Raw genomic sequence first — 27,971 nt, 5'->3', positions numbered from 1 at the left:
TTAAAAAAATTTGAACCTCTTATCAATGAGTGACATGGTGGTGCAACACATATAGAAGGCATTTTGGTTATAAGTTGTAACAGACAAAACTCAACACATGAAATTACCCAATAAGTTATTATTTGAGCACTAAAAGATTTTGTTTATAAGTTATAACGAACTAGAGTATAATATTAGCAATTGACAGAGAGAAAACTATATAAATAGTTAAAAATAGAAATAATTTGCTTTGCACGGTTTCTGGGTTCTACTATTACCATGCACATTCACCGTGTTCATCTCCTTTCGATAATCTTCCTCCTCCTCCTTCCCCCCTTTACTCTCACCCTCAGGTAACATAACATTAATTACATTACCCTACATTAATAATTCATTTCCCATTGATTCATCTTTTTCTTTCAAAACTAATTAACCAAATTCATACACAAAATTAAACGTGTATTATTATATCAAATTATAAACATATACTATACTTCAAAACAAGTTTGCTGCATTACATTTTTTTAATGCAGATTTGAGTATACATGATTGCGGTAAATATTTGAGGGAGCGGTTAAGGCTTCTCCGGTAATTTATTTATAAATATAATTTTTTAATAATGACTGATAACTCTCCAACACAATCCCCGCCATCGCCACCACCACCACCGGAGGTTGATAATTCCTCGCCACCACCACCACCACCAGAGGCTGATAATTCGTCTCCGCCACCACCTCCATCATCACCTCCTCCGTCATCTCCACCTCCATCACCTCCTCCGTCATCTCCACCTCCTTCTGATGACTCTTCTCAATCTCCACCATCACCACCACCACCACCACCGTCACAATCACAGTCACCTCCTAGCAACAAGCCATCTCCTCCAAAACGGGAAGTGTTTTCTCCTCCACCACCACAGCGTCACCGTTCGTCCTCGCCAAAGTCATTAGACTCTGATAAGAATGATAAGACACATGAAGGAGGTGGGGATGATTTGAATATGGGAGCTATGATAGGAGTTGCAGGTGGAGCTGGTTTATTGCTACTTGTTCTTATCACACTCTTCATTGTATGTTCAAAAAGGAAGAAGAGACCACAACCTCACCTTCATTACTATGGCAATCAACCAGGAGGTATATATATAAGATATAAATCTCCATTTTCATTTTTTAATTGGAATTTGGAAATAAAAGTATAAAAGTAAGAATAGTTAGTAAAGACGAAATACTTTCCGATCTATGCTTGACCTTGCAAGATTCAAATCGGGACAATTTTGTAAGCCAACCAATAATTTCTCTTTTTCATACAACATTAACTACATTTGTTAATTTGTGTAATATGGTCAAAACGACTGGTATAGAGGGAATAATATTTTAAACGTGCAACTGCAGGTCCAAATCCGTATGTGTACAATAAAGGCGATGTATACAATAAGGGTGACCACGTGGTTAATATTCCTCCACCATCTCAAGGTGGAGCTCGGGGTCCATCACCAAAAACCAATCAACCACGGCATCCTAGTAGCAGTGACTTTAGCAACTCAAGTTACTCTGGGCCGCACGGTCCTGTATTGCCACCACCACATCCAACTGTTGCACTTGGGTTCAACCAAAGCTCATTCACCTTTGATGAGTTATCAGCCGCTACTAATGGATTTGCGCAACGAAACTTGTTAGGTCAAGGTGGATTTGGATATGTACATAAAGGTATTCTACCTAATGGTAAGGAAATAGCAGTGAAGAGCCTTAAATCAACTGGTGGACAAGGTGACAGAGAATTTCAAGCTGAGGTTGACACTATCAGCCGTGTTCATCATCGCTATCTTGTTTCGCTTGTTGGATATTGCATTAGTGATTCTAAAAAGCTTCTTGTTTATGAATTTGTTCCTAACAAGACCCTTGATTACCATCTTCATGGTAAGTTACCTCTTTTAAACTATAAGTAATTAATATGACTTCTTGTTGGATTTACTTTGACACTATATTAAATATATAATTTTTTGCAGGAAAGGGTCGACCTGTGATGGATTGGGGCACAAGGCTTAAAATTGCGATTGGATCGGCCAAAGGGCTTGCTTATTTACATGAGGATTGTAAGTTATTATCTACTTATATTCTAATTCTCATAGAGACATTAAGTTAAATTATTATCATTAGTAACTTTGTTGAAACAATAATTTGCAGGTCACCCTCGTATCATTCACAGAGACATAAAGGGTGCAAACATTTTACTTGAAAACAACTTTGAAGCAAAAGTATGTTATACTTTATACCGATCATTCTTATATGTTTAGTTATTTAGGAATTGCATATTGTTAAGAAGTCTCACATTGATTGCGAGATGGCCAACCATATTGCCCTCACTTATAAAAGCATATCCAGGCTATTTGCAATCAATGTAGGACTTCTTAACACATATACATAAGAAGAGTGTCGCCAATACTCGCTCTAACACTCTGTTTTCACTCAGGTGTCAGATTTTGGATTGGCAAAGTTTTCTCAAGACACAAACACTCATGTTTCTACTCGTGTCATGGGAACATTTGGGTAATTAATCAATATTAGTTCAACCCCAACCTACATTTATTTACTAGTATGTGTGAATATTTTGTCAATTCCAATTCATTTCTAATTACCTATATGTCTATTAATTCAGGTATATGGCTCCTGAGTATGCATCAAGTGGTAAGCTAACTGATAAATCCGATGTCTTCTCTTATGGTATTATGCTTTTGGAGCTCATAACTGGAAGACGACCAGTCGGTAACACCGGTGATTACGAAGAAGACAGTTTGGTTGATTGGGTAAGTATATTACATGCTATGATTATGAAGTACGGACACTCAAATTAGTCGTGTCCTGGTGTCGAATACCGACACTTATGTTTACCCGAATTATGTCATTTTTTTCAAATTATTATCGGTGTCGACATATCTGTATCAGGTGTTTGTATATGTGTCCGTGCTTCATAGATTACATGTCATATTTCAACATTCTTTTGCTTATATATGTTTCAAAAGAATGTTTCATGTATATATATATATAATGTTTGGCTGTTTGATTTAATTAGTTTTATGAACATGCAGGCTAGACCACTTTGTGCAAAAGCATTGGAGAATGGAATATTTGTTGGATTGGTGGATATACGTTTAGAGGACAATTATGACAAACATGAGATGCAACGTATGATAGCTTGTGCTGCTGCTAGTGTTAGGCACTCAGCAAGAAGGCGTCCAAGAATGAGTCAGGTATAATTTATCAGCTTAATTAATTTGATTAACTATATGTTTTATGTAAACATGTTGATTATTATAGTATATTATATGCTAACAAAAATATGAAATATATGTATGTTATTTAAATAGATTGTACGTGTGCTGGAGGGAGATGCTTCACTAGATCAAGTGCTTAGTCATGATGGAGTTAAACCTGGACAAAGTGCTATGTCTACCATTCCAAGTGGAGACTATGATGCTGGGGGATACATTGCTGATATGAAAAAGTTCAAGAAACTACCAGTGGATAGCGGCGTGGCCCCAAGTAGCGAGTTCGGTGGAACGAGTGAGTATGGCCTCAATCTTTCCGTCTCAAGCAGTGATCAATCTTCTTCTGAATATAGTAGAAGGACTGTAACTGATACAGGAAGTAAGAAATACACTCCGTGAGAAGCAAGTCTCATCTAATATGATATGTTAGAGAAGATCAAAATAATTTTAAATTATAGAGAAGATCAAATTGCAAATACTGTTATTAGTTCTGAAATAATTGAGAATGAAATGAAAATTGAACGCGAGTTTGTTTGAAAATGTCAAATTTATTAGAAAAAATATTGTGATGAAAATTTCTTTGACCGGGCTCATTGAAACATTGAGCACATGTTTGAATTCGCGGTGAATTTGAAAGAAAGAATTATGGCGGGTGACACCTTACAAAAGTTACACTTTGAAGCTTCATAGAAATCTACAAGAAAGGATACTTTATTTTTGCAAATAGACGTGGCTTGAAGGCAACATATTGCTGTTAAAAAAAAAATTCCCTCGCACCCTCCAAATCAATTTTTTTTCTCCAATTTTATCCCCATTTAACTTCGCCTCCACAAAATATTTCCGGTATGTAAAAGTTTCTTGGAATTCGAAAAACTTAAGATTTCCGAACATTAGCCACTGTTGAAACCATTGGGGGAACTAGGCTAAACTGCATATTTGTAGAACTGTTACAAACTGGAACAACTCAAAGAAACATTTCCGAAAACTTATGGTCATGCCTGGGTTGTTGAACTCAATTCGAAAACCGGAAAACCTACAATTCTGCATTTTAGACAGTAACATGGTGCTTGTTTTGTGAGAAATTTAATGTTGAAATGTGTGTTTGCACTACAAAAGCAATGTTGGATGTAAACAGATCCCCGAAAATCCAAAGAAATGTACATAAAGTAGTTAAGTTATGAACCACCTAAAGAAATGTACCTAAAGTCTTACCTATAATTTTTTTACAGATTTGAAATTTTAGGTGAAACATATAAGTAGCAAGATCATCAACTCTTTCACAATATTGGCTTTTCGTTGAACTCTTTTTCTTAAAGATCTAAAAGTAAAGCGGCATAACTAGAGCTTGTTTATTTCTAGACTTTTTTAAGAAACATCTTTGATGTTTTATTTATATTTGTGTATAAATTCTCTTAAAAGTATTTTATTGATAAATAGTCTCCATGTTGGAAATAAAATATCTCTTTTGATTAGTTTTTGAAGAAAAACATTTTTAAATGAGAGGAAAAAAATTACCAAACTTTGTTTTTCATTCCCATAATAAGAAAATTATGCATGCAATTTTAGTCCATGTTGTTAAATAAATGCGTAATTTTTTTTCTTTCATAAATATGTAATTTTGAATGATTATTTTTTAGATATGTTTAGAACATTATAAAAGTTTCAAAAAATAAAACTGAAAATTTGATTTCTAAGTTGAAATTTTTGTTTTTTACGCAATTATCTTTATCTTTTGAAATTTAAAAATTTCATACTGTATTTAATTATTCTCATTTTAAAAAATTCTAAAATTTTGTAAAAAAACATTTTAATCTTTTTGGCTTTGTGAACCCCATAACATGCAACATCTGTATCACCTAATGCCAACAATAATTTCTTTTGCCACATCTATAATAACTTACTCTCTCCGATCTTATTTATAAGCAAAAATTATTTTTTAGATTCATTGAACAACTAATGTATCTAGTTTAAATATAGGCTAAATATATTGGTTTTTCAATAAATCTAAAAAACAAATTTTGCTTATAAACAAGGTCGGAGAAACTATAATACTAGTAGGATAAAAAAATGTTGACTTGTAACAAATAAATAAAATAAATGTTGACATATTTAATGATGTTTTTTTCTTAAAAAATTCAAAACATTCTTTTATAAATTTGATATTCCTAAGTACATTCACTTTACACATTTTAAAAAATGTTATACAAATTTTTTAATTATTAAATCGAAAAAACAAGATTTTTTTTTGACACATATATCAAGACTTTTATAATGAATGAAAAAAATCCCAAAAGCACTTGTTACCATTTTTCTTACTAATGAAAAAACTTATTTAACCATAAATGTAAAAATTCTTAATCATTTTTTTTAGTTTCTTACCCACGACCCACCCGATCTACGTCCTGTAATACAAATCAAATCACTATGATGATCTCACAAAACGTTACTTGAAACTTGAAACAAATCAAACACCTTCTTCTTCTTCTTCTTCTATCGGAGAGCACTGATATATATAACCAAATAAACCCGAACGGTGGTGCATTCACAGATCCCTGAGATTCAGCTACGCTCATGGCTCAGCAGCTTGTCAAGAAAGACGATGACCGCGACGATGAAGGTCCGTTCCTTCACTTCTCAATTCGATCTGCTTTCTATCATTTTTTCGCTTATCATTTACGTTTTTCTCGTTTGCCAATGTTGAATCTATCCGTTTCAATTCCAGATCCATGTTCAATTTCCAATTCCTAATGCTATAATATGTTTCGCCTAGTAGTTAGTTACATAATCATCATCATTATCGTTATCATTATCGTTGGATTGAATTTAGTGTTGTTCAATTTTATTTTGATCTTGCTATATGTACAATTCGCAATGTAGATCATTGGATGAATGAGTTTCAAGTGATCAGTTGATAGTGTAGATCTTTTAGTTATGTCGCGACGATTGCGAATAGATTGTAATTGTTGCTAATTATGATGATTTTGGTTGTTGAATAGCCGAGTATTCCCCTTTCATGGGAATCGAAAAGGGGGCGGTTCTTCAAGAGGCGAGGGTTTTTAATGATCCACAACTTGATGCTAGGAGATGTTCACAGGTTTTTATCATGAACTAAAGGATTTCTATGTTTGAGTATTATTGTTTCTGTGAATTATTCAGCATTTGAATTTTGATGCCGTGTGTTTTCGGATTTAATTTTTTTTATAGGTTATTACAAAGCTCCTATACCTACTGAATCAGGGAGAGACATTTACAAAGGTTTTGAGAGATATAAATCTTCATGCTTATTTGTGGTTTGACGTTGTGGAGTTATGTTAGAGTCACTATTAATCCTTTTTATTATTGCTAGACCGAAGCCACAGAAGTTTTCTTTGCTGTGACTAAGCTTTTCCAGTCCAAAGATATGGGATTAAGGAGAATGGTCTACCTGATGATAAAGGAGATTTCTCCGTCTGCAGACGAGGTTACATGTTCTTTTGAAAAATTTGTTTTTTATTTTATTTTTTTATTTATATGTATGATGTGTTACAATCTTAGATTATATGACTTTTGTATTTCTTTGATATTGCGAAGGTTATTATTGTTACTAGTTCTCTCATGAAGGACATGAATAGCAAGATTGATATGTATAGGGCAAATGCTATTCGAGTGCTTTGCCGTATCACAGACGGAACCCTCCTTGCCCAAATCGAACGGTATTTGAAACAAGCAATTGTAGATAAGAATCCAGTTGTTGCAAGTGCTGCCTTAGTTAGTGGCATTCATCTACTCCAGGTAATACCAATTTCTTTTTGTAATTCGGTATATTTTGCACATCCCATGTATGCTACATGTTCATTTTATGCCCCCTCTTTACAGACAAATCCTGAAATTGTAAAAAGGTGGAGCAATGAAGTTCAGGAAGCTGTTCAATCAAGAGCAGCTCTTGTACAGTTTCATGCACTGGGTTTGCTACACCAGGTACGCCGCTAGTTTGGTTAATTTGTGATTCTAGATCATTCAGTGAATTATGGTTTGCTTGCTGGGGTATAACTTTTTATTTCAACTGCACTTTCTTGAATGGTCACTTTGCTTCTTGTCTTATCAGTGGTAAATATCATGAATGATGAATGTGATTAAAAGTGGTACCGAAAAGAAATAATTTGCACAATACAAACACTTCATTGATAGTGATAGGATTCAATTTAGTAGAATGACTGGAAAAGTAATAAAAAGTAGAATCTGATGGAAAATCAAGTTAGAGTTCGATAGGTGGAAAATGGAAATGAAATTGCCGAAAATGATAACTAAGCAATTAGAGCTGCCTAGAGTCTCCCATGCAGTAATGCTAACTGGATTCATGCATACCCACTAACAATGATGAGTCCATCATTAATAGTGCTCAGATGTGTTTTCTCTCTCTGCCATCTGTCCCATGCACGCAGCACTCATGGGATTAGTTACATCAGAATATTCGCCTACATTCTTCTCACTATGTTTCCTCCTATAGAGCCTACCAAAACTATCAGGTAGTAATTTTGGCTAACGATTCACAACCAGAATATTACCCATACAGACATTACAATAATGATAGGGAGATTACAAGGAAATAACAAGAACACAAACACACCAACATTGGAGAACTTGGTTCTCTCCCGCCCAATTCCTAACTCACAAAACTTCAGGATAACCAGAACATAATTTGATTTCCTCTTTTATTCTACCCACAGCCACTTACACACAACTGCCTAATTTTAATAACTGCTCCTAAAAATAATAACTGTTGCTTCTAATAATAACTGCTACTGTCAGCATCTAACAATTATTTTCGGCCCCTCCTCTTATACACACTCTTTATAACAGCTCTAACAGAATGTTGAGCACAAGCACAAGCTAGTCATGATTCTATTATGACAATTTCCATTTAAGTTCATTTCTTTAAGAGGTGCTTAGTTTCTATTTGAGCTTAATTGGATACCGAATTTGTGTAAGACAAGAGAAATGAAAACTTCTTGAAATTCACCTGCAGAAGTTGTTCTTTGTTTGTCTGGTTTTTAGTTTTACCTGTCTTTTATGGAAGTTACTATGATAAGGGGTTGGGCTCGGGACCTCTCATTAGGAAGCTGTACTGTAGGAGAAATAGGAGGGAAAACGGGGGATAATGACCCTGTGTAACTAACTGATTGCAGTGTAACTAAACTACACTAACTGGTGGAAGTTACTGAGTTCTAGCAGTTTCCCCTGTTTTCCCTCCTATTCCTCCTACTGTACACCTTCCTAACTGCTATAACTGAATATCTGCCATCAGTTAGTGTAGTTAGTTTCAATGCAATCAGTTAGTTACACAAGGTCATTATCCCCTGTTTTCTCTCCTATTCCTCCTACTGTACACCTTTCTAACAGGAAGTCCCAGTCCCCTATCATACTATCTCTCCATCCACTCGGCCACAAACATCCCACAATCAAGGGACTAGAAGAGGCTCAGTTTGATCTATAAATAGGGAATTATTAATCTTGTGGAGGAGACCTATAGATTCCATAGGAAGGATAGTTGATCAAATGGAGGGCAGCCTAATCGTTATATGTAGAGGAAGGCTAGATAAAACTGTTAAGAAAGATTTAGAGGTTAATGAGTTCGATATAGACAAGGATTTGATAGAGCATTACAACATCATTTGATCTATGTAGCATATCCCACCTAGTGGGTAAGACTTGGTTGTTGGGTTCTTATTTTCAACTCCATCAGCAATTTACAAGTGGTTGCTTCTTATAGTACCATGAGAAGTTTTCAAGGTTGAGAAAGTTGATATTTGTATAATTGTATTATTGTTGAAGTTGCCAAAATTTTGATCTCTTAATCGTCATCACTGTAGGTTTTGGCATCACTGAGATCTTTACATGTCTTATGTAAGGAGATTCCAGTTAGAGCTGAACCATGATGGAAAAATTCTATTTAACTTGAAGTTTTTATCTCTTATATTGATTGTCATCATCATAAGATCTTTACATGTCTTATGTAATTATCTTGTGGAATTCCAGTTTGAGCTGAACCATGATGGACAAATTATACTTAACTAATTTCTATTATTTAAAGTCCTTCTATAGATGTTTTACTGCACATCATTTAGATTTTGCCTTCTCAAAGGCCTGCCTTTTATTTTTTTATTTTTTTTATCACACAGAACATAAGTATAAATTCTAAAGAGGGTCTGTGGTATTTGGTGATTTCAATTGTCAACATTGCAGATACGGCAGAATGATCGGCTGGCTGTTAGCAAGCTTGTTACCAGCTTGACAAGGGGAACAGTTCGCTCACCTTTAGCCCAGTGCCTGTTGATTCGTTACACAAGTCAGGTATTTTTACTTTCATGTGAATCTTCTTGTTGGAATGATATTTGTTTGCTTGATGTTTCTCTTCTACGATATTTGTAGGTTATCCGTGAGTCAGGAAATAATACACAGCCAGGGGACCGCCCCTTCTATGATTATCTTGAGAGTTGCCTTCGTCACAAGTCAGAGATGGTGATTTTTGAAGCTGCCAGGGCTATTACAGAGCTGAATGGTGTAACAACCCGAGAATTAACTCCAGCTATTACTGTTCTTCAGCTATTCTTAAGTTCGTCTAAGCCAGTTTTAAGATTTGCTGCTGTCCGCACCTTGAACAAGGTAAGCCTTCATCAATTACTCAAATTTTTAGCTGAAGTGATTTTTAACAGGCATCTCAAACGTCCTCTCTATAGAATAAGTATATTATTTTTTCTTTCTATGATTTGGACGAGTTGATATATAATCAAGATTTTCAGGGTTCTTGAATATTCTCATATTTGCCTTTGGTTATTATCATAATTCTGAGTATGGCTTTGATACTTTGCAGGTGGCAATGACACACCCAACATCAGTCACTAACTGCAACATTGATATGGAAAGTTTAATCTCCGATCAGAACAGAAGCATTGCCACACTTGCTATTACTACACTTTTGAAGACAGGAAATGAATCAAGTGTGGACCGTCTTATGAAACAGATTACAAATTTCATGTCTGATATTGCTGATGAGTTCAAAATTGTTGTTGTTGAAGCAATAAGATCATTGTGCCAGAAGTTCCCATTAAAATATAGATCTCTGTATGTGTGCTGCATTATATAGCCTGGCTCCCCAAATTTTATATATTGCATAACCTTTTTTCCTAAAAGAGTGGTATAAATTATTTTCTTGTGCTCTGCTATTATTTTCAGGATGAACTTCCTAAGTAACATTCTTAGAGAAGAAGGTGGTTTTGAGTACAAGAAGGCAATTGTAGATTCAATTGTGATTCTCATTAGAGAAATCCCTGATGCAAAGGAAACTGGGTTGCTTCATCTCTGTGAGTTTATTGAAGATTGCGAGTTCACTTATCTGTCTACACAGGTATTTCTTTTGGGGGCCTTCATGATTCACAGTTTGTTCACCAATTTGTTCTTTTTGTTAAGCAATTTGTTCCCCTTGAACCATAGATTCTACACTTCTTGGGCATTGAAGGGCCAAAAACATCAGACCCGAGCAGATATATTCGTTTTGTTTATAATCGAGTACATCTTGAGAACGCAACAGTTAGGGCCGGTGCTGTCAGCACACTGGCAAAGTTTGGTGCTGCAGTTGATGAGTTAAAGGTTTACTTTCTTTTGCTTATTATTTCATTCTTAGTGATTTTCTCCAATATTTATAATACTTGCATATTTGTTGCTAACTTAATTGAAATATCATGTTCACTCTTTCAGCCTCGCGTATTTGTTCTGCTAAGGCGATGTCTTTTTGACAGTGATGATGAGGTGAATTTCTGTGTCCTTTTTTATGAGGCATTTTATGCGATGCACTTGTTGTGTATTTTTTCCATGTCATATTTAAGGATTTGTTGTTTATATATGTGAGAAAATTGTAATTTTGAATTGTTTACTTTAAATCTTTCTATACTGCATTATATGCATGTTCTACAAAACTATTAACTATTTAAAAAATATGGATGACATTTCCCTCCTCAGCCTCCCTCGAAAGAAGAGGAGTTTCTATTTCTGGATGTGTGTAAAGTAGTACAACTGCTTTATTTTATGTCTGGTATTTTGATTTATTTGCAGGTCCGTGATAGAGCAACCCTTTATCTAAACACACTTGGAGGTGATGGTTCTGTTGTTGAGACTGATAAAGCTGTAAAGGATTTCCTGTTTGGGACATTTGATATCCCACTTGTCAATCTGGAGACTAGCTTGAAAAATTATGTAAGTCATGGTGTTTTTCTTGCATTCCGTTAGTACAGTACAATATCTCATGTGTTTGTTATGATTGCAGGTGCCTTCAGAAGAAGCTTTTGACATTGACTCTGTGCCCAAGGAAGTCAAATCTCAGCCACTTGCAGAGAAGAAAGCCCCTGGTAAAAAGCCAACTGGTTTGGGTGCTCCTCCAAGTGGTCCCCCATCAACTGCTGATTCATACCAGAGGGTGCTTTCGTCCATTCCAGAGTTTGCTAACTTTGGGAACCTTTTTAAGGTTCATACATTTGATTGTTCTTTCACAAATCTATATTTGCTTTTTGTTCTTTCAATGGCTAAAACGATATATGTATGCTGATGTTAAATTTCTTACCAGTCCTCAGAACCTGTGGAGCTCACTGAAGCTGAGACAGAATATGCAGTTAATGTCGTTAAACACATTTTTGATAGGCATGTTGTGTTCCAGTACAACTGCACAAACACAATACCAGAGCAATTATTAGAAAATGTAATGGCTAATATATATACTTCAAATTTCATAAACAATCCAAATCCAGGTCTTGCTTTTAATTATATATCCTTGTACAGGTTATCGTAATTGTGGATAATTCAGAAGCAGATGAATTTTCGGAGGTGTTCTCCAGACCTCTCAAGTCTCTTCCTTATGATTCACCTGGACAGATTTTTGTTGCATTTGAGAAGCCTGAGGGAGTGCCAACACTTGGAAAATTTTCTAACGTTTTGAAATTTATTGTTAGAGAGGTACTCGTCCCCTTTATTTATGGGGTTTTATTATTTGATCCAGTCCCAATATGTATCATGATTAAGTGTGTATTTCAAGCATGAAATCTCTGCATTCATTGGATCATCTTCAGGTTGACCCTGCCACTGGTGAGGCAGATGATGATGGTGTTGAAGATGAATACCAGCTGGAGGATCTGGACATTGTTTCAGCAGATTACACGTTGAAAGTGGGGGTATCTAATTTCAGGAATGCATGGGAAAGCATCGGCCCTGATTATGAGCGAGAGGATGAGTATGGTCTTGGTCCTAGGGAGAGCTTGGCTGAAGCTGTAAATACTGTCATCAACCTTCTTGGCTTGCAGCCCTGTGAGGTAAGCCGGCGGTGTCACCTGCTGCTTTTTAACTCTTCGTTGAGACTACTTCTTTTTAGCATTTATGTCTGTTTTGTGTAAATTGGTTGCATGGCGACCTCTTAATTACCTAATGCCCCCAGTCACCATCAACAACCTTATTTCATTAAACTGATTACGAGCAAGTCAAGGTGATCATGCAATTTTTATTGTAACATAGTTACTGGAGTAGTTGCACAATTCTGCTTGGTAGATGCTTCTAAAAGACTAATATTATGTTACTTTATAACACTTCATGTTGAACTTTTTTTCTTTCTTGCAATGTGTGAAGTCAAACAACCATTTAATTAAACAAATTCCCGATCAACCTATTAGCGACAGTCTAAGTGATAAATGAAAATACACTTAAAAGGGCCTACTTCTAGGGCCTGACGTTTCCAACCTCTAGCCACAATGATGCCCTTGCGCATACACCTATTTAAGCAGCATGTTTGTGCTACACACACATGGACATAGACATAGAGAGCCTATATGGTGTTGTGGCAATAAGAGACTTTTTACTCCATGACACACAAAGACCAGACTAAGTGCATGTGAGTTTGGTATTTCTAACCTAGATATGCAAACACAATCGGTGAACATATATAGACTAAGTGCATGTGATTCTTCTATTATTCCAAGTGCAACATGTTGTAGACACTATGCTTGTAAACTTGTCATGGAGTGAAAAAAGAATTCTCCCCATGAGAATCTAAGAAATTCTTAAATGAGAAAAGCATGGTACTTTTAATTGGTGTCTGCTATCAGTTATTCACTGTTATCTTCTGGAAGGTGATATCTTATGATTTTTATTTGTGGGCTGTGCAGGGTACAGAGGTTGTTCCACCCAATTCAAGATCACACACATGTTTGTTGTCAGGTGTATTCATAGGTAATATAAAGGTGCTTGTGCGGTTGTCTTTTGGACTTGACGGTCCAAAGGACGTTGCAATGAAATTGACAGTCAGATCCGAGGATGAAACCGTCAGTGATGCCATTCATGAGATTGTAGCTAGCGGATAATCTATCAAGTAGATAAATTTTGACTCAAGATGGCCCCGCTTTTTGTTAATGAGATTGGTGTTAAGCAGGCACATAGATAGAGGTGTGTAAAGAATTACAAAACTTTATTATGTTTGGGATCAGTACGCATTTGTTTGTCCCTCACTCACTGCATTCTTGGTATACTGGCAACGATACTGGAAGTATAATGTTGGGCCTATGACTATTGGAGTAAACTTCCTCATGATTATACTTCATTTTTCCTTGTAGTTAATGTAATATGAATTTTGAGGATTTTTCTTGACCAATATTTGTGTTGTCATTGAATTGGATATTTGTTGAAACAACAATTGTTTATTTAGTAGTATAAAAGACAAGTTTCTTACTTGAGCATCTTGAAATTTATGCTTCTGTTTATCAGGGGACACTCTGCATAATTACAAGTACTAAAATAAGATTTTTCTTTATATTTTTCACTATCAGCGGATATACATGGAGTTGGGATCCTCTGCAATTACTAAAGTTTTGTTGTATAAATATTTAAATAATGTTAACAATTCTCAAAAGATGTGCATTTATATTAAAGTATTGATTTATTTCAAAATTATAATAATGGACAACACCATTTTTTTGGGAAATGTAGAGAATCCTAACTCTGACCTGTCTGTTGAGTTGAGTCTGGAATAAAGCTGGGTTAGGTTGTTAGAACCAACTACTGCAATTGCTCAAAATATATATATTCGCATATCATTTTTTTTTTTTTTTGATAAGATATATTCGCATATCATTGTGTAATCATAATAATGTTGCATGAATAATTTGAGAAGCACAGGTTGATTATGTTTTAGAACTTCAACATGGTTATATGGAGCCTTAGGACGCAGGAAGCTTTTTCAACACTGTCAAACTTCTCTTCAAGGAGGAATCTTCACCGCATGATGATCTTGATCATACTTCTTTAGAAATCTCTTAACAAAGAAATTTTTAAGGAAAGTTTTAAATAAGAACTTCGTTTAAATAGCTTATCTTAAAATGTAATTCTAAGAGTCCATTTGATCCAGCTTTCATCACTTTGTTATTTTTTTTTTGGATAATAAAATTTTGAAAAAATTTCTAAAAAAAACTATTTCAAATAGTTTTTCATGAAATTCATTTTTAAAATATGTCATTTTGAAAAAAAACATGTGACTTTTACTATGTAAAATATCGAACAATAAATAATTAAGTTAATGAATGTCAAAATCTCAATTTTAACTTATGTCAAACGAGTTTAAATAATTTCCACCATTTTGGATTTGGAGTAAATTACTTTTTTTTTTTTGAATAATTTTTAGAGTAAATTTCTAAAAAATTCAGTTTTAGAAATACAATATTTTATCAACCAAAAAAAAAAGAAAAGAAATACAATATTTTTTAAAAAAATTTATAACAAACATGCCCATTATAACCTACTTTTATCAAAAACTAAATAAATTATAAACTACTACATTAAACAAAAACTGATTTTTTATAAGATTAAATAAAGACCAGTGAGTCATGATTCTGGAATAAAATATTTATCAGTTTTTGATAAATTAACCATCATGATCTTGCAATTAAAAAAAAAAACATGATCAAGATGTTCTCAAGATGACTACAACGAGCCATGTAAGATCAGTTCTCAATATGCTCTCGTATTTCTTTTTTCGCCTTGAATTATTTTTTTCCTTTCAATAAAAACTTCGATTTGTACGAATCAAATTTTTTTTTGCCTTAAAAAAACATTTGGTTTCTATTAACCGAATTTTCTTAAATTTGAAAATCGAAGTGTTTTTTTTTTTTTGATAAGCAAAAAATCGAAGTGTTTTTACAGGGTATATCAAGGAAAAAAAAATTAAACATCCGAACTTTCTATAATCCTAAACCTAAAAAGTTGACATTGCGATTCTAAGAACATGATGTATTCTGATTCTTATTTTCGCATGAAAACGGCACTAAGAGATTCGGATCAGTTACAACAGGATAATGACACTTTCATGTTCGAGTCTCAGACGAAACAACAGAAGATGTTGTTGTACCAGTCTTTGAGACAGCCGATTCTAAGGTACAGCCGTTTTCATGTTCGATTTTAATAATGAAGTTTGTAATCGAATTTCATGTTCTGATTTATGCTAAGTCCTAATTTTGAATATATATTTTTTTAAACCATTTTCAGACTCTAATTTATTTATGTTGTTGATAATTGCATACGAGCAGAAGATTAAACAAGGAGCAATTGAAGATGTTGAAATCAGCTGTAGAGGAACTGTCGAAAAATGAGTCTAAAGGCAAAGGGATAGAAGAACTGGAAGCGGATTGGAAAATCATTCAAAATTTACAAAAAGAGATACTCCAATCATTTAGAGATATTACCAAAGAAGAGATTACCACTTTAAAGGAAGAAGAAGCTTCTTTGAAGGAAGAATCTGCTGCTGTGAAAGAAGATATTACCATCTTGAAAGAAGCTTTTAATTTGAATGATGAAAAAGTGAAGGAAGAAGAAGAAGATGTGATTGAAAAAGCTAACTTGGTATGATTAGTATATATATTGTTTCATTTTAAATTTAAATTGGTATGATTAGTGTACTTGTTTCTAATTTGATGCTTGTTTCTTATTTTTTTGTCAATCTTAACCTACAAGACTTCAGTGTATTTTATAGTTTTTGTCAATGTTAACATACAATACATTTGCTTTTGAATGTCATCATGTACATAAGTTGCAGAATTAATCTTATTTGAGATCATGAATTTGAATTTGGATTTTTTGAACAGACAGATACGTCTTCTGTTCGGGGTATGTTTTCTCGCTTCAGAATGTCACTAGAGAGACTGGTACTTATATTTTAAATTTCACTCTTTTTATTTAGGCTTTAATGCACTTTTGATCCCCTATTTTATTGTTTTAATATTTTTAAAATATTTGATTTTTAACAAAGATTAATGACATGGAAATGTTTTGTCAACATGGAAACTGTCACGTCACTATAATGAGCTTGACACATCAGCAAAAAATTTATCAAATTGAGTTTGGGGACTAAAATTCAGAGAAATTGAAAATAGGGGATCAAGAAGTTGGCTTTTAAAATAGGGGATTAAAAGTCCAGGTTTTGCAAAATAGGGGGATAAAAAAGTTGGCTTTTAAAATACCCCGATCAAAAGTTCATGTTTTTCAAAATAGGGGGATCAAAAGTGCATTAAAGCCTTTTATTTATTTTGTTAATTGATTTCATCTCATTTAATTATTGTTTTTGGCAAACAGAAAGCACTCGATAGGATGACACTCGATAGGATGACAATGATGACAATGAAAAAACAACTCACCAAATCAGAGGAAGAGATTACCAAAGAAGAGATTACCACTTTAAAGGAAGAAGAAGCTTCTTTGAAGGAAGATATTACCATCTTGAAAGAAGCTTTTAATTTGAATGATGAAAAAGTGAAGGAAGAAGAAGAAGATGTGATTGCAAAAGTTAACTTGGTATGATTAGTATATATATATTGTTTCATTTTAAATTTAAATTGGTATGATTAGTGTACTTGTTTCTAATTTGATGCTTGTTTCTTATTTTTTTGTCAATCTTAACCTACAAGACTTCCGTGTATTTTATAGTTTTTGAATGTTAACATACAATACATTATGTACATAAGTTGCAGAATTAATCTTATTTGAGATCATGAATTTGAATTTGGATTTTTTGAACAGTCAGATACGTCTTCTGTTCGGGATATGTTTTCTAGCTTCAGAATGTCACTGGACAGGCTGGTACTTATATTTTAACTTTCACTCTTTTTATTTAGGCTTTAATGCACTTTTGACCCCCCTGTTTTCAAATTTTCAAAAATAGGTGATCAAAAAGTTGGCGTTTAAAATAACGGGATCAAAAGTTCAGGTTTTGCAGAATAGGGGATAAAAAAGTTGGCTTTTAAAATACCCCGATCAAAAGTTCATGTTTTTCAAAATAGGGGGATCAAAAGTGCATTAAAGCCTTTTATTTATTTTGTTAATTGATTTCATCTCATTTAATTATTGTTTTTGGCAAACAGAAAGCACTCGATAGGATGACACTCGATAGGATGACAATGATGACAATGAAAAAACAACTCACCAAATCAGAGGAAGAGATTACCAAAGATGAGATTACCACTTTGAAGGAAGAAGCTGCTGCTGTGAAGGAAGAAGAATCCACTTTGAACGAAGAGATTACCATTTTGAAGGAAGAAGCTTTGAATGATGAAAAAGTGAAGGAAGAAGAAGCTGTGAAGGAAGAGGAAGGTGTGAAGGAAGCTGCTGCTGTCAAGGAAGAAGATGTGATGGAAAAAGCTAACTTGGTATGATTAGTAACTTGATATATATTGTTTCATTTTAAATTTAAATTTGTATGATTAGTGTACTTGTTTCTAATTTGATGGTTGTTTCTAATTTTTGTCAATGTTAACTGCTAAGAAACATGGCATCCATGGAAGAAGAAGAGAAAATAGCTCACAAGTGTAGTATAATATTGATGATGAAAAAAATATTACTAATGAAAAAGTGAGAGTAAAAGATTACATCAAAGCCTACATCGGTATAAGACATACTAATGGAGAGAAAAAGTACAAAAACTACCACAACAGAGTGCAGTAGAACAACAACACCAATACAGACACAACACCTAGACAGCCCCAACCCCATACAAAAACCACAGGATGCGACACCTCAGCCTCTAACCCACAAGGAAAACATCAACTCGACCTACATAGACGCCACTAGACTATAACTTCCGATCTTGAATCAAAATTAACCGGCCCATCAGAATCCAAGAAGCAGCTCCGCGGGCCAAGATTGTGAAGGAACACTTTTGGATGAAGGGGAGGTGGCGGATCTGTCTCGTTAGAGAGAAGTCAGAGAAAGTGTATTTTAGAGAGAGAAAGTGACTTTTTTTACAACTACATTTGCTTTTGAATGTCATCATTTACATAAGTTGCGTAATTATTCTTATTTGAGATCATGAATTTGAATTTGGATTTTTTGAACAGACGGATACGTCTTCTGTTCGGGATATTTTTTCTCGCATCAAAATGTCACTGGACAAGCTGGTACTTATTTTAACTTTCACTCTTTTTATTTATTTTGTTAATGGATTTCATCTCATTTAATTATTGTTTTTGGCAAACAGGAAGCACTCGATAGGATGACAATGAAAAAACAACTCACCAAAGCAGAGGAAGAGATTACCAATATACTACCGCTACCTTAATCCTATCAAATATAAATATTTATCCTTTGAATTACTCATATATCCTATGTATGAATTTCATTTTGCACCGGAAACTATTCCAGGAGAAGTTCGAATCCGTTCCGTTTGGATATTGATCAGTCATGTTCTTGAATAACATGGCTATGGTTTTCTCAGGTAAATTATTGTTTCTGTTTTGGAGTCGAAGGTTTCAAGGCGGTAGTGTTAGTTTTTGTGTGTCGGTTTTGTTGTACGTATCTATTATGCAGCGGAAGGTTTCGTTGTACTAACTTTTTACTCTACATAAAAATCTATTAGTTGCAGGGTAAATTATCTACAATTATTTAAGGGTACTGTAGAAAAAAAAAGTCGGAGTTACCCTTTGATTTTTTTTTTTTTAACTCAATGTTACCCTTTGAACAGGCCTTATACTTTTTAGTAGAAAGGTTGGGGATCTTTTGGTGCGTTCAAAAAGAAAGGTAGTTAGAGTAATTATTTTGACAATTATGTTTTGAATTTGTTTTGCAAGTTGATTAATATTCTCATATCATAGTGTAATCATAATAATGTTGCATGAATAATTTGAGAAGCACAGGTTGATCATGTTTTAGAACTTCAACATGGTTACAAGGAGCCTTAGGGCACAGAAAGCTTTTGCAACATGCATTGTAACTGTCAAGCTTCTCTTCAAGGAGGAATCTTCACAGCATGACGATCTTGATCATACTTCTTTAGAAATCTCTTTAAATCTACCAACAAGCTCATTCAACTTAGTTGGAATCTATTTACATTCTGTCAAAGGCAAATCTTGAGATTGTTTTAAATCATAAAAATTTATGTTATTATTTATTAGAATGAAGGGTAATTTGGAAAATTCAGAGTGTTGTAGAGATATGAGTGCAAAATGTAAGAATAAGAGGTAAATTATTTCAAATATATAACCCATAAGATATATAACCAATAAGATTTGTGTTTTTGTGGTCAAAACCAAATTTGGAATCTGGTGAATCGATAACGAAATTTATGGTCATTCGATTCAAGTCATGATAAATTCATGCAAAATGGAATGATATATAAGAGGTAAAATTTTGAAAGTTATGCTTCTGGGGGCACTTTGCATGGTCACTTTGAAGTACTAAAATAATTTGAAATTTGGTGAACCTGGATGATAAAAAAACAAAAATTGCATGAAGTTATAGTGATTTGAATCGAATGATTCACTTCATTTTTTTCTTTGAAAATGAACTTCTGCTTGTTATTCTTATTTTATGAAAAATAACTCATAGGGCTCATTTGTTTTGGTTATTTTATAAGAATGATTTTTATAATGTGTCATTTTTTTATATAAAAAAAAAAAAAACAAATAAAATATCGGTTTAAATAGTTTCTTATAAAATGTCATTTTAAGTATTTAATCATTTTGTGACAAAAAAAATTGGATAATATAATTTCAAGAAATCTCTAAAATAAGAAGATATTTTAAATAGCTTTTCATAAAAGTCATTTTTGAGATATATCATTTTATAAAAAATGTGTTTTTTATTAAGTTAAAATGTCTAACATGAATCTATAAGTTATTGAATGTCAAAGTTACTTTTTAATTTATAACAAATGAGTTCGAAACAACTTTTATTATTTTTTTTATTAGGTTTTTATAAAATTGTTTTTAAAGAATACAAATAATTTTTTTAAAAAAATCAATAATAAAATGGCTCATAATCCTATCTATTAATATTGTGATGATGTTATAACATGAACCATCACTTGAATATTGCTCAAAAGGTCGATTGATTTCTTCACTTAGGGTCTGTTTGAATTGACTTATATTTTTGAGCTTATGCAAAATAATTTATACAAATAAATAATTTTTTATTTATTATTTATAAGTTTGTTAAGGTATTTTATGAAATAATAACTTATGAAAGTACAATTTTTAGAAATGGAGTGATAAAGAGTTACAAAAATTGAAAAATTCGAAAGAGTTACTTCCATTGGTATGAATTGGAAGAGGAAGATTCAATTTGATAATGGATCGAAAATCTATCCAAACTAATTTTAAATCTCATTCCACCATTGTGAATGTACATTTCTCCGACTTTTTTTGCATGAAATATTGGACTCAATGTCCAACATGATAAAAATATTTTATCGCCTGAAACAAATTTTGTAAATAGCACCTCATTTTGAGTATATCAACGTAGAGACTGTAGTGTGTTTTGCGGGTCATCTAGATGAACCACTCCCCACTCCAATTTGTTGTCGGTTAGCAGGTGCATGCAAGTAAAACAAGGAAAGGATTCCGGTCCTGGGAGATGCGGTAGATGCTATTTCTCGTCTTCGCTAAGACTCTTATTGAATCAATTCCCGATGCCGGAACTGGTGCTCAGACAAGATATGTTGTTGACACCAGATCCAGTGCCACCTTTTCCAAGTGCCGAGGGAATCAAATTTATCTCTGGATTGATCGGAAGGCTTGAAAATCGAATTTATCTCATCAATTGATATGGAAAAATAATATCAATTTAGCCAAACTTAAATGGCCATTGGTTAATATTATGATGAAGATGAGTCACTTGAACATTGCTAAAACCGACAACGATTGATCTCTCCTCTTAATAATTTTTTATTTTATTTTTTCAATTGTTAAATTTATCGGACCATTCTCATTTAGTGTCCATTACCTTTCCTCTTTTCTAACCTAGAGAAAAAGGTGTTTTTCTCTTTATCTTCTATGTTTTAACTTTCATATTTAGAGTTGGTTTTGAAGAGGCAAAGTTGAGAAATTAGGACACATCATGTTTGATCTTTTGTTTATGAATAAAATTGATTTTGGCCAAAAGTGAAACGTTAGAAAGAGTTAATTCGACTGGAATTGATTTGAAGAAGATTCGATTTTACAATGGGATCAAACTATCCCTCATTTAACCACCGTGAACATACATTTAGTTCTCTCAATGTGGAACCATACACATACTTCAAATAGTTAAATTGAGGAGTTGAAAAAGTAAACAGTCCTTCATTTTGGTTTAAAAGTATACACCTAGATTACACACAACAACCCATGAGCATGGAGATAAACAAAGGCTGCACTAGTTCCATTGCTAAAGGTTATAAACTATGCCTTCGAATTTTGACCAAAGTCAACATCACAAGCATCAGTACTAGATTGTGATGAACCACAATACCCTACAAGGAGTGGCCCTGACAAAGGAGTCAAAGTATGAGTCTTTACCCATGAATGGCTCAAATCACCTTCCTATGCCCTCCAAATGCCCATATCTGCAAGATGTAAGTAATTATGTAAAACTTTTTTTTTTTTTTGAAGAAGCGTAATTATGTCAAACTAACGCCTAAGCTTTTTTCAAGATAGATGTGACTCAGAAAAAACCACATCTATGAACATTATCAGTGAAATCCACATACATCAGCATTCCTGGATACATTATTTGACACACATGCTTTGGTTGCCAATGTTAGCAGGACAATCTTAAGACAAAACAGGGGAACTGATGAAAAATCATAGCAGCAGAAAACAATATTTTTCGCTAAAGAATTTACCACTGACTTGGAAGGTCCCAGTATTAGTATGCCTAGAAGTTTCTTTTAAGCAAGGTTCTTAACAATCCTAAAATTTCCTAAAGGAACTATGTTTTGGAGTTCATCTCAGTACATTTTTTTTACCCAGAATTCAGCACATGTTAAACCTCTATAAGCTCGCACACCATCCTAAATATATTGCTATTTCGTTTTTGCCTAATTCTTAATTCTTTTTAAAGTTTAATCTTAGAGGAGGAAAACTTATAAAGTAACCGAACAAATATTAATAAAAGCCTACTTTTTAAGTTCAATCCCACAATCATCCTAGTGATTTTAAAAAACACATGAAAAATACCAAACATTGAAGCTAACTTCTAAAATTGGCACCCCCCCCATATGCCACAACACACATAACCTATAAAAGTTTAATTATCAGTCCAAAAGGAATGGTCACCTTTAAATTTGTATCCCAACTTCCTGTACACAAAGCACTTCCATCAGCAGACAAACCCAAACAGCTGATCCTGCCCTCATGAGAGTTTTGAAGAGATCCTAGATTCAAGACCACCTACAATCAAATAGCAAAGCAAGTATAGTTAGTCTTACCGACAAAAGTTAAACTAGGCACAACCACAGAAGTACAAGAGCAAGTGCAATTAAATAAATAGAAAGAGAAAGTAGTGTCAGAAAATATCATGCTGCAACTAGATGTTACAAGACAGAATTGCATTTTATTCTTGTTCATGTTTTTCTTTTTTCAAGAAATATGGCAAGTTTGTCAAGTCTGAGATTTCATATAAACTCCTCCCGGTCTGCACTTTCAAGTTTATAGATATATTTCTTTTAATTTGAAAAAAAAATAAAAAATCATACTAATGGGAGTTGGAACATCCATTCTTTTTCAGCCTCCCTCCTCTCATCTTTTTCCAAAATAACAAAAAGCCTCAACCTTCAATTTTCCCTTCAATAAGAAAAATAATTTCCCTTCAACACTATTTGTTCTTGATTTAGGATTGAGTCTGTGTATCCCTATAAATATGGATTAGTATTGAGTCTTTTGTAACACACTACTTTTTCTGTCATTATCAATTATATTCAGAGCTCTTGTTATTCTCTCTTCTATTTACCTAAATCTCACAAATTCAACATTCAACAATATAACATCTCCACATCAAAAGGCATTTTGATAACAAAAAGATAATCAGAAAGTTGTGAGCCAATTTACAAACAAGATAATGCCTAGTGAACTTATTATGATTAATAAACTCAAAGGCCCTATTTCCACCCAAAGCTACCACAAGTTGAAAGCAAAATGGAACCAGAACTCACCCCCAAATTGCATGTCGAAGTAAAGCAAACAATTAACTAATAGATACTAAAGATTCTGTTTGTATGTGCCAAAAGTATCTTATTTTCAATATAAACAAGTTCCTCGCTGTCAAGCAAGAAACATCATGTGCTTTTTAACATACATACATCTACATATATACATATGAGATGGGATCAAGTTACTCCAAGAGTAACTATAAACAGAGTTGCTCCTCTAAATAACTATAAACGCTGATTAGTATATTAATGATAAAACATACAAAATTTCATAAAAAATTTAAAATTAGTAGCTATGTAATCTTATAATGGACATTTACTTATACTATTAAAACACTTATTATACATCCAAAGGAAGTTATTTGATGAAGTATCATAGTTTTGAAATTTTATGAAAATTTGTAGAGCTGATCTACTCAATAAGAAATTCTAATTTGACAGTTGCATTCACACTAAACATCAACAACGTAAAGAAGCATATGCTCCATTAAAAAGCTAAATTCCCTTGAATTATGGTAGGAGGCAATAGGTTGAAAGACACCACCCAACTGTTGTTTTAGGTTACTCTAAAGCACCAATTACCTATGGCAATAGTCTCGCAAAACATTTTAGGTTAACTGAAGAACCAATTACCTTTGCCAAAAGTGTCCCAGTAATCCCTAGTTCACTGTGGAGTGGGGCTATGAGCAGAAAGTGTCCCAAACAGCCTACTTTTATTTTACATAATTACACTAAAGCAACAATTACCTTGGCCAATAAAGTATCCCAAACATAACAATCACCATTTGTATATCCAGCAATAAGCAGTCTTCCGGATATAGAGAACGCAATGGAGGTCACATGTGCCATTTCGTTGTCACTGTGTTGCTGATTATATACTTGAAGTTGGTGTCCAGTCCTAATGTCAAACAATCTGCAAGTTCCATCTTCTGAGCCAGTTCCAAATCTATTTCCATCAGGAAAGAATTTAACAGAATTAACATCACCCTCATGCCCATGAAATGTCCGCACCGCTCGACTAGCCACACGAGTGTCCCACAATCTGGCAGTCGCATCGCAAGAACCGGATACAAACATTTTGGAGTTGGATCCATTAATGGAAATGCTGAGAGTGGGCAAAAAAAAACAAAAAAAAAAAAAAAAAACTTAGCGATGATTCCATACTGAAAAAACTATGCTACTGATTTCCAACTAATACTATAGATCTCATTGTTATTAAAACAACTTAGACAGCATGTCATCCAACAAACTACACTCTATACTTGCCACAATATTTCATAATTTAGGAAGATGGTAAGATTTAAAACTTAGCATGTTACTACCAGTGAGATTAGATTATTTTATCAGTGTGTGAAGATTGTAGGAAACAGTTTGATTGACATTTGTGCAGTCTCAAATTGCTATTCAGTTGCAAGTAGCTGTTTAAGAATTGAGAAACAAATTCTGGTTTAAATTAATTCAGTAATCTTCTAATGTACCTAAGTACATCTGCAGTATGTCCAGACTGAAACTCCCCTCCAAAAACAGATGTTCTAAGACCAGTAGTAATATCCCATAAAACACATGTCTGATCTCCAGAACCAGTGATTAAGTGAGTGTCTTCACCTGGAACATACTGACAAGATGAAACATAACCTTTATGTCCGTTAAGCATCCGTGAAACATTTAGATTCCCATCCCTGTCAGTGGGGGAATTAAGATTGAAAATAGAGCAAACACTGTCAAGGCCCCCGCATGCAACAGATTGACCAGTTGGTGAGAAAGCACATGTCATGACCCATGCACAAGGAAGCTTTATGGCATGAGTTTTCTGGCTTGTTAGAGCATTCCACACTATTAATCTTCCATCTTGGGATGCACTAACAATTCGATTCTTCTCTGAAGTCCAATCCAATGAGTACACCTGTAAAATTTAAATGAATGAAAACCTAATAAGTTTGTCAATGTTGCTATGTAGTAAATAAAAACACAATTGCATTATGCACGCACATATCTCACAACTAACCAAAACTTAAGCTATCCTTGCTATCTATCAAAATAAGTGATTGAAGAAGTAAATGAATCTTGCTCAGGCTTTATAAATCCAAAAGCTGGCAATTATAATTTTTTCAACATTTTGACTATTTTACCATTTTTAGTGTGTTTTACGGTTTTTCGAACCTTTCAAACAAGGCGCACGTATCTTGTCAGCACTAAAAAGGTGCAAACATAGCGACAAAGTCATTCATAACTGCCACGGGGTGCTTAACATTTCTAGCACCTAGCCTTGTCGCTACGCACATGCCGTGCCCCTTTGCAACCATTACCTACTTTTCTTTCCATCGGTTAAATGAAACTTAATGACAAAACACATGATAATGAAAACATACAATACAAAATTTATCAAGCAGCATTAAAGACTGATATATAACAAATGTTAACATCTAAATCCAGCTTAGCAATTCCCTCTTAACAACAAAGATCTAAGCAGCAGTTTTCTTAATAATCACTACAACAAAACACCAATTCTTCGCCCTTACATCATTTACAACTCTAAGCGTATGTTTCCTTAATTGATCCCCGACCCTCACTTGTTCGTTTCAATTTTGAATTTGTGATATTTTGCACACATCTAAAGTCAACTGAACACTAATAATACATGGTACTGATTAAGAAATTTCAATAACAATCCTATAAAATGTAAAATTCAACAAAAACAAAATTATCAGAAATTTAAAATCTAGAAATTGAATTGAATTTACCTTTCCAGTATGACCTTGGAGTGTTCTACAGCAAAGAATATCGGTTGGTCCAAAAGTAACAGGAGCTCTACCTTGAGACCTTGCATAACCAGCAACTAGGGTTCATTCAGTTAGTTAGTTAGATCTAATCAATTGAAAATGAAATTGAATTGAAGAATTAAACAGAAACGAAAATCACCATCTGTATCAAGCAAAGAAAGACGTCTCTGCTTCAAACGTTCTCTGAGATTGTTGACGGTTTCCGTCGCTGCTATGTGACGTTCTTTCAGCTCCGTAACGGACATATTTTAGGTCTTATAAAGAAACTTCACCGATTTGAATTGTGATGAATGAATGAATGAAGTAAAAGGAAGATGAACTAGTAAGGATCTGAATCAGTTACTACATCTATCATTATTGTTATGTTTGTTAGATTTAGAAACAGAAACGGTTATGGGAAAAAGATGAATGAGTGAATTGAAGTGTGAAGAGAAGAAGAAGAAGAAGAAGAAAACGAAAGAAGAAAGTAAGAAATGGAAGTGGGGACTGACTGCCTGTTGTTAGTATTATTTTTACTGACGCCGCCGGGCCCACTTTCTCCATCTGTCAGTTTATTTTTGTTTGTACTATTCACACTAAACGGGTTTAAAAATCCGATTTGGAATGGAATCTGTGTTTGTTTTTCTATGGATTAAGATTCAAGACTTTGTCATCATCACTAAACTAGTTGAGTTGAGTTGAAAAGCAAAAAAAGTGATTTAAAAAAGACAAAAAGTTCCATTGCCGGGAATCGAACCCGGGTCTCCTGGGTGAAAGCCAGATATCCTAACCGCTGGACGACAATGGATGCTTGTTGTTATACCTTCCACGTTATAGTTTATATAATGGTAATCCGAGTTTCGTCTACTTAATAAAATTTGGTGAATTCAACACAGTTTAAGAACCACTTTGATGGGTAGGCACATATAAAACGTTTTTAAATCAAGTAGAGCATAGTTGAGTTTCTTGGAGCATTTAGAATTAGATATTCATATGATGAATTTTTATCCTTTCAGTTTCAAACTTTTTTTTTGTTTACAATAAGTGGAATCGAACTTATGACCTATTACATATCTACCCGAACCTCTCATCAATAGACCAAACCTAGTGGCTTTTCAAACTTTTAGTGCACCAGAAAGTAGAAATATAAAAATGGAAATGGATACTCTACTACTTCATCTATCCCTCATCCCTCATGCTCTTCATGCAACGACTGATATGTAAATTTTTACTTTTAGATACCTTAACATGTGTCATCATGTCATATTTCAACATTTTTTAACTTATAATAAAACTCAACAAGATTGTTGAAACTATATGTCCTTTGCTTCGAGAACAAAAGTGTACATGCAAAACAAACATGAATCTAATATAGAAAATCTTTTAGAAAGCGCAAAAAAAATATTCCAAATTTCATTTTTACTTCAAATAAATAACTATCCAATAAATGTCTCATTTTTCAGTCCACAAACTACTATTTATTTGATTTGATAATTAGCTTCAGTTTTATTCAAAG

The 27,971-nt window shown here is 33.7% G+C and overlaps 4 protein-coding genes and 1 non-coding gene across 10 annotated transcripts; 3 read left to right on the top strand and 2 right to left on the bottom strand.

Annotated features, from left to right (window-relative positions):
- Positions 1-231: 231 nt before the first annotated feature.
- Positions 232-3,784, top strand: LOC123899231 (proline-rich receptor-like protein kinase PERK7). The gene is made up of 8 exons (XM_045950311.1): positions 232-1,112; positions 1,371-1,895; positions 1,985-2,071; positions 2,163-2,233; positions 2,449-2,525; positions 2,635-2,782; positions 3,065-3,226; positions 3,344-3,784. Exons 1-8 carry the CDS (start codon positions 599-601, stop codon positions 3,641-3,643), a joined length of 1,884 nt encoding a protein of 627 aa, XP_045806267.1. The 5' UTR covers positions 232-598; the 3' UTR covers positions 3,644-3,784.
- A 1,678-nt stretch (positions 3,785-5,462) lies between these two features.
- LOC123899230 (coatomer subunit gamma-like) lies at positions 5,463-13,984 on the top strand. 2 transcript variants are annotated; one of them, XM_045950310.1, is made up of 18 exons: positions 5,463-5,861; positions 6,241-6,338; positions 6,449-6,499; positions 6,591-6,704; positions 6,815-7,015; positions 7,100-7,201; positions 9,467-9,574; positions 9,653-9,886; positions 10,095-10,345; positions 10,457-10,628; positions 10,715-10,870; positions 10,979-11,029; positions 11,333-11,473; positions 11,544-11,741; positions 11,841-11,972; positions 12,053-12,226; positions 12,340-12,579; positions 13,426-13,984. In XM_045950310.1, the coding sequence occupies exons 1-18, from the start codon at positions 5,816-5,818 to the stop codon at positions 13,618-13,620; spliced, it is 2,664 nt and encodes an 887-aa protein (XP_045806266.1). In that variant the 5' UTR covers positions 5,463-5,815; the 3' UTR covers positions 13,621-13,984. The 2 variants fall into 2 exon arrangements, with proteins under 2 accessions (XP_045806266.1, XP_045806264.1); XM_045950308.1 differs by having other exon boundaries at positions 5,615-5,861; positions 6,815-7,201.
- A 1,226-nt stretch (positions 13,985-15,210) lies between these two features.
- Positions 15,211-19,707, top strand: LOC123899229 (shootin-1-like). 5 transcript variants are annotated; one of them, XR_006805537.1, is made up of 10 exons: positions 15,211-15,682; positions 15,835-16,147; positions 16,390-16,449; positions 16,877-17,095; positions 17,321-17,380; positions 17,662-17,946; positions 18,634-18,693; positions 18,774-19,010; positions 19,257-19,312; positions 19,429-19,707. XR_006805537.1 is itself a non-coding variant. In XM_045950306.1 (8 exons), the coding sequence occupies exons 1-8, from the start codon at positions 15,534-15,536 to the stop codon at positions 18,852-18,854; spliced, it is 1,227 nt and encodes a 408-aa protein (XP_045806262.1). In that variant the 5' UTR covers positions 15,469-15,533; the 3' UTR covers positions 18,855-19,707. The 5 variants fall into 5 exon arrangements, 2 of the variants coding, with proteins under 2 accessions (XP_045806263.1, XP_045806262.1); XR_006805538.1 differs by having other exon boundaries at positions 15,469-15,682; positions 19,257-19,707; XR_006805536.1 differs by having other exon boundaries at positions 15,469-15,682; positions 18,774-19,312.
- Positions 19,708-21,685: 1,978 nt separating this feature from the next.
- LOC123899228 (guanine nucleotide-binding protein subunit beta-1) lies at positions 21,686-27,268 on the bottom strand. Its single transcript, XM_045950305.1, has 6 exons — positions 26,616-27,268; positions 26,438-26,532; positions 25,175-25,599; positions 24,444-24,801; positions 22,825-22,938; positions 21,686-22,112 (listed from the first exon to the last, which is right to left on the bottom strand). The coding sequence occupies exons 1-6, from the start codon at positions 26,719-26,721 to the stop codon at positions 22,077-22,079; spliced, it is 1,134 nt and encodes a 377-aa protein (XP_045806261.1). The 5' UTR covers positions 26,722-27,268; the 3' UTR covers positions 21,686-22,076.
- TRNAE-UUC lies at positions 27,192-27,263 on the bottom strand. The gene has a single exon. It is a non-coding gene; the product is annotated as a tRNA-Glu (tRNA).
- Positions 27,269-27,971: the final 703 nt, after the last annotated feature.

Source organism: Trifolium pratense, linkage group LG7 (assembly GCF_020283565.1).
Source record: "Trifolium pratense cultivar HEN17-A07 linkage group LG7, ARS_RC_1.1, whole genome shotgun sequence".
Lineage (NCBI taxonomy): Eukaryota > Viridiplantae > Streptophyta > Magnoliopsida > Fabales > Fabaceae > Trifolium > Trifolium pratense.
Note: the sequence above shows the minus strand (reverse complement) of the source record. Positions and strands in the feature narration are given on the sequence as shown.